Raw genomic sequence first — 6554 nt, 5'->3', positions numbered from 1 at the left:
CACTTGATTTTACTCCTCATATAATTTCCATACCAGGCCCTATAACTCAAATCGTTTCTTAAGGAGTGAAGTCAACATTTTGAAGAGGACTGGCTCAGCCAGAAAACCATACGGGATCGGTTATCGGATGTTTACGCTGCGGAACAACTCGACTCGAGAGCCCCGAGGACTGCTCTCGGAGGAAAGCGGTCCTGGAGACATTCGACTGTTAGCCAGGACACGAAGCGCATCAGGCCGAAACCGAAATATTCTCTACAATTTCAAATCTGTCAAAGTTCCTGTTTAAAATAAAATACCTTCTACAGGAGTAAACTCCAAAAATCTAGGTGATCACTTCTCATCAAACCTTTCGTAGGGTAGACACATCGCCGCTATTTCTCGTAAGGTGAATTCGACATTGCATAAACTCAAATTCCACCATAATTCTTTGTCCGTTGATCTGAGGATCAAGCTGACCACGACTTGAATTTTCCCTCACTTAGATTATTGTTGCTTAGTGCATCATAATCTCACAAAGGAACTTGATCTCAAACTTCAGAGGTTGATCGACACGTGCATTCGATTTATTTTCGGTCTCCGGCGTGATGTTTACATTACACCGTACAGGCTCAGGCTTAACTAGGTTATCAGTTAACAGTTCTGGTCTTCTACATATTACATATAGGAAGTGGTGCTATTTTATAGTTTGGACGCCAAAGGGATTGATTTTTGATCAAATAAAACGTGCCGATAAATTCTGGACCGAAAAAATGGAGAATAAATTAGCAGATTTCTTTCACTTTTGTTTGTTACCCGAGATTGTAGATTCTAGACGCGCCCGACAACTTTCAATCCGCAAACCCCCTCAAATCATCGAAGCCCAGAAGGCCACGCGTAAGAAAAAGTGAATTCGCGACCGACAGACGACAAAAAACTATGATATAAATATATGAACTGTAACGTGGCATTTCGGAAAGACATGCCCGTTACAAGGTACTCCCTGAACCTTGGGCGGAATCCAGGAATAAGGGTTTCGGAGATCGAGTCGCGAGATAATAATAGAGAGCGCCAGAACTGGAGTCAAGCATCCGGGCTTCGACAGGGACGAAATAGCAAATTTCGAATAAGATATTGCAGGTTTTTGTTTTTATTTTTTTTTTTCGAGTACACCGGCCACAAGCCAGCGACCAACTCCGACGCCGAAGATATTTCGAGGCAAGGCGAAACCGCGGAGATCTCGCGGGAAGGATACCGAGGCTGCGGAGGGGGAGGAAACGCAGATCCCAGCAGCGCGGGAATCCAAGGCGGACGCGATTCCCGCTTGCGGCCGGCGCGCCGCAGCCTCCCCGCTCGCCCCGCCTACGCCCGACCGAGGCAACCGCGAGAGACCAGCGAGCGACGAGGGAACACCACGCCGCCTACAACCCCAGGACCCGTGCTGCCAGAAAGCGAGTAAAAAGTACCCCTTCCACAGATCCCGCGATTGATCACAGCTGTGTGACGTTGTGTACGTGCGCTCTCTTCATTGCTTGGTAGGGGAACATTTCCCCTCGATTTGTCAGCTGACTCGGCATCGTTCGGCTTCCGTCGCCATCCCGACACACCGACGTGCACCGTTGACGTTGTGTGAGATGCGCGCAAGCTGCTAGGGAAGGGGTACTTTTTACTCGCTTTCTGGCAGCACTGCCCAGGACCCCGTAGAGCTGCGCGGAAGACGACATCGCGATCTAGCCTTAAGTTCTGCGCCGCGTAGCGACGGCAGGTGCGCGTCAAGTTGCGCAATCTCCAAAATCGATGACAGATCGATTGTTGCGCATTCTTAGGGTGATGACGTGAGAAGGATTAGCGTGACGAGATCGGCGTTGCGGCCGATCGACCATCTGAAATCACTTTAGTTTTGGCGACTAACCGAGGCACTGCGTCAAAGTAGCGTCTGGGCTTATGTTATATTGCAAAAAAAAAACAGTGTAGTTGCGAGTGGCGATGAGCTGCCGAGATCACGAGGGAGTGGGAAACTTCGTGAGCTGGGGGTCGATTCTGTACTAGACGCAATGAAGGATCGCTATGAAGCGACGCATCACGAAAGGTCGCTTGCGAAAGCGACGCTATTATAAAAAGCGATTCCGTACCGGATGCTATTTCGCGTCAGGCGTTACAAGCAAGCGGTTTCGCCAGCCCAATGGTTGCGTTCAAACCGTGGTTTGAACCTTCCGTTCTAAAAGAAGCCGTGAGCCTAGACTTGTCAGGCCGCGATATAACAGTTTTGTCATATTACATTGCTATTTGCAGTAATAATAAATAAACCATCAAAATTTTTGTGATTTCGAGATTTGTGACATAAGAATCAACGTACAAAATGAAGTAGGTAAGGAAATAATATATGAGATTGATATTTATATGAAATTAATACATAAGTAATGATATAATACATTTATATTAATATATAAGAGATCATAAGCTTAATAATGATCTCTAGAAAAGTTTTGTTTCATTGTTCTGTGTGTTAGTTCTGTTAGCTGCATTTATTCACAAAATTGCTATTTAAAAAATCTGTTATAAGACGTTATAAGACAAGGCATATTTATAAGATGATAATGGCAGGTTTTATGATGTCACATTAATATGAACACGGATTTGTTACAGTCCTACTGTAGCCGGATTCTCCAACTCTTTACCGAGTACTATCGATAACGTTAAGTGGCGACGTTTGTCGCTTGCATTATCGATGGTTGAGACAGACAGTGATTCTGTAACTACGCGTCATCGAACAAAATCGTTGCAAGATGTGCTGTTTGTGAAACGACAAAAGTCGACAACTTTTATTAAAATGTGACAACGTCGCATATCATTACTATGAATTTTATAGGGACTTTGGTGATTTTAGGTAATATAATGTAAAGTGTCAGTCGCATCTGTGTAAATTTATATAAGCGCGGATAGCTTGCCCATTGTGTCAACAATAGTGAAACTCCTTATTCCTTTACTTAAACTACCGTACTTAATTCTTTGAACCTACCTTGTTACCTATATCTTGTTTCAAACTATGGCATCGTAAGTATAATATAACATTTATACATCATTTTATAATCTGATGATATTGAATATCAGTACGACATAATTTATAAACGTATATCTAAACGCTTCGTAGAAAAAGAATTAGAAGCGGACGGGCGACGGATGCGCAATTAGCGGCAATGGTGCAGTTTATCGAAACACACAAAGGGATTGCGGAAGGGAAATTCCTAATTATGAATGGAAAGGAAGAACTCCGTAAAAAATGGGATCAACTGGCAAATACTTTAAATATGACCAAAGGTGCAACCAAAACCACATCTCAATGGCAAGTAGTACGTATAATCCAAGACATAATATTTTTAATTATATTCTACCAATTGCAATATAAATAACTTGAACGACCAAATTTCATGTACACAGACTTGGAGAGATATGAAAAGTCGAACATCACAGAAAGCACGTAAAATTAGAAATCAGCGTAATGCAACAGGCAATAAAGAAATTGACGAAGTTCCATTGACACCATTAGAGCTAAGAGTCATTGGAATCATTTGCAAAAACTACGTTGAAGGTAGCTCTGACTGTCCTGATAGCGTTCCCGAAGAATGGGTATTTATTATATAGTTTATGGAAATTACATTTAAGTTGACATTGAAGTAGTTGAATACATGATTTGTAATACACTATTAATACTCCCATTGTACCATTAAGTTTTTGATTCATTGACTTGAAATAGGAGTTACAAGAACAGCTTGCTGCAGGCGACTCCTCACCATCATTAAAACCTCCACGTGTAGTTAGCATCTTTGACCACATAGCGAGTACATCAACATGCACTGATGTTTTTGAATCAGACATTGCCAATAACTATGGAGATAACGGTATGACTTTGTTATTATGAAGTATTCCGAATCGTTGTTCCATTTCGAACATTATTATTTTTAATACCGATAGAAAACCCCAATGTTGACCTCATTGACTGGGAATATATGGAATTGGGCAACACTGAAGAAGGCATTGCAGAAAGTAAAGTGTAAGTCAAAAATATAAACGAAAATGTAGAAAAACACGCACTAATAGAAACATTGGATGTAGAAAACAAATCGACAACAGTCAATGCCAATAGCCGCCGATACTTCAAAGATTCACAAAAAAAAAAAACCTTACACAACCGACAGTGCCCTAACTACAGGAACAAGAAAACGTATGTATTCTCAATTTTCATTAAACTTAGAATGTTGTACGTGATTCTGTCATAAATGTTACATGTGTACAATATCATCATTTATGAATTTTAAAGAACACTGATACGATATCGAATATAGACTATGTACTAACAATTATGCTATTCTGTTTCAAGGAAGACAATCTGAACAATTATCTTCTACACGGGACCAGTTTGCAGCAATTGCTGAGTCACATGTCCAATCAATGATGGTTAGATTGTAATTTCAGTAGAACATTTACATGAACTATTTTTGCAGATGCTAGCTGAAGCTGCAAAATTACAGGCAGAAGGGACAAAGCGTCATGCCGATGCTATGGGTCGATTGGCAGAAGCGATGGAACGGCAAGCTGATGCAGCTGTGCAAAACGCTACCAATGAAAAAGCGAGAATCGAAGTCATGTCTCAGCTAGTAGAAGTACTATCACAGATTTTACCAACTTACCAATAATAGTACAGTATAGTGTAGTGTAGTGTAGTGAGTATAGGACTTCATCGTAAACAACAAACTATTGAACATGGACCAAAGTTTATATCAATAAGTATTATTTAAATTCAAGATGCCAAAACGTATTATAGTTAAAATATAGATATTATGTACCCGTTTTATGATATACAAATATAATATCAAAATGTTGAACCGATAAGTAATATAGTGAAAATACAGATATATGTACTCGTCTTACAATATACAAATATAATATTAAAATGTTAAACCAATAAGTAATATATAAGAAATTTAAATACACATTATAGTTTTATAATATTAATAAATACATATATTATTATTCAGATTTTACAATTTATTTAAAATTCGGTAAACCAAATTTAATATTATGTCGTATTACATTGTGATATCCCTTGGTTTCAGGGACGCGAACCAAGCATGAACTACCCGTCCCTTTGCCCAGGGTACCGCTATCCCTAAACGGCTAGCAGGCCCATACACCCGTATACTTGAGTATTCGCTAGGTGCGTGACCCCAGCGCCACCTTACGATACAACTTACGGTGGCTCTTTTTAGATATTTTACATGTACTAAATGCTAAATAGATGTTTAAAAAATTAAACAAAGTTGAAAAAAATATTATTTATGTTAAAAATGTAAAATTTTACACAGAGCGCATATTAAATTATAAGTTTTTACCTGGATCAGCTGAAAAAAGTAAGTAAAATTAACACAATAACTAAAACAAATCTCATGTGAATAAGGTTAAGCAGTGTTAAAATCTGTCAAGAAGTTTATTGTTAAATTAATATTTAATGAAAAATAAGTATTAATATTAAATATATAACAATCTGAAATTATATAAAAAATAAAAAATATTTCATTTTGACATAATTATATATTTACGAAAATATCTAAAATTTTTATTTTCTTTATTTAATTTTTCAGATAAAAATGGAATTTGTGTTAAAAACCGGCTTTCAATCTATTACCCACAATATTATTTTCCAACCACAAACTTTAATAAAAGGTAAAAATTTAGTTCTGGCTGAACATGTGAGAGATGTTGAAGAACATCGAAAATTAAATCAAAGTTATTTAATTAAAGCGCGCGTCATTAGACAAGCATCGGTAAATTCAACGCCTTACACAACATCATTGAATGTAATAACACTTACATACTACAATTATCATTGTTTGGATTTTTTTTTAATTTTATTTTTATTGTTTTAATATTTCAGATTAATGAGACACGACTTGTGACAGATGTCAAGTGTGATTGTGTATACAATCAGAGCAAGAAATGTAAACACATCGCAGCATTAATTTATTTCATCAATAGTGAAAAGAGTGCAACAAAAACAAGTAATGAACAAGTATGCGGAAAACCTAGTGCCAAACAGTTTGCAAAAGATAAAAATACAAATATACATACGGTCAAAAGAGTCATGAATTCATTACTGCAACAAGTCGAAATTAATTTAGAAAAGGAAGACTGTGAACAATGTGCAATTAATTTTCTAATTTCTTGTGATGAAAATACGCAATATAAAACAAATTTTAAGTTAGATAAAAAGTTAAAAGATTTTTACGTCGAAAAAATTGAAATGTCCGAAGAAGATATTATAAAACTATGCTGTGAAACTTTGGGACAATCTACTTGCACTGAATGGTATGCTGCTAGACAACTAAGATTGTCTGCTAGTAAAAACGTGCACAGTATTAAAGTAAGAAAAACTAAAACTATTGAAAGTCTGGTGTATGAAATATTACATCCAAAAAAAATTGATTGCGCTTCTACTAAGTATGGTTTAAATAATGAATCACTTGCAAGAGAAAATTATGAAAAAGTTAATAACTGTACTGTGAAACGTGTTGGTGTCACAG

The 6554-nt window shown here is 37.5% G+C and overlaps 1 protein-coding gene and 1 long non-coding RNA gene across 2 annotated transcripts; both read left to right on the top strand.

Moving 5' to 3' along the window:
* Positions 1–2230: 2230 nt before the first annotated feature.
* On the top strand, positions 2231–3575 carry LOC124221053 (uncharacterized). Its single transcript, XR_011177510.1, has 3 exons — positions 2231–2344; positions 2623–3326; positions 3415–3575. It is a non-coding gene; the product is annotated as an uncharacterized lncRNA (long non-coding RNA).
* Positions 3576–4003: 428 nt separating this feature from the next.
* Positions 4004–4724, top strand: LOC124221051 (uncharacterized). The gene is made up of 3 exons (XM_046630681.2): positions 4004–4198; positions 4355–4431; positions 4479–4724. The coding sequence occupies exons 1-3, from the start codon at positions 4111–4113 to the stop codon at positions 4668–4670; spliced, it is 357 nt and encodes a 118-aa protein (XP_046486637.1). The 5' UTR covers positions 4004–4110; the 3' UTR covers positions 4671–4724.
* The last annotated feature ends 1830 nt before the right edge of the window (positions 4725–6554 follow it).

The sequence above is a fragment of the Neodiprion pinetum genome, chromosome 6, assembly GCF_021155775.2.
Source record: "Neodiprion pinetum isolate iyNeoPine1 chromosome 6, iyNeoPine1.2, whole genome shotgun sequence".
NCBI lineage: Eukaryota > Metazoa > Arthropoda > Insecta > Hymenoptera > Diprionidae > Neodiprion > Neodiprion pinetum.
Note: the sequence above shows the minus strand (reverse complement) of the source record. Positions and strands in the feature narration are given on the sequence as shown.

Coding starts and splice junctions, on each gene's coding strand:
- LOC124221051 (XM_046630681.2), top strand. CDS start 4,111: ATGCCAATAGCCGCCGATACTTCAAAGATTCACAAAAAAAAAAAACCT. Junction 4,199..4,354: donor AACTACAGGAACAAGAAAAC/GTATGTATTCTC, acceptor TTCTGTTTCAAG/GAAGACAATCTGAACAATTA. Junction 4,432..4,478: donor CACATGTCCAATCAATGATG/GTTAGATTGTAA, acceptor CTATTTTTGCAG/ATGCTAGCTGAAGCTGCAAA.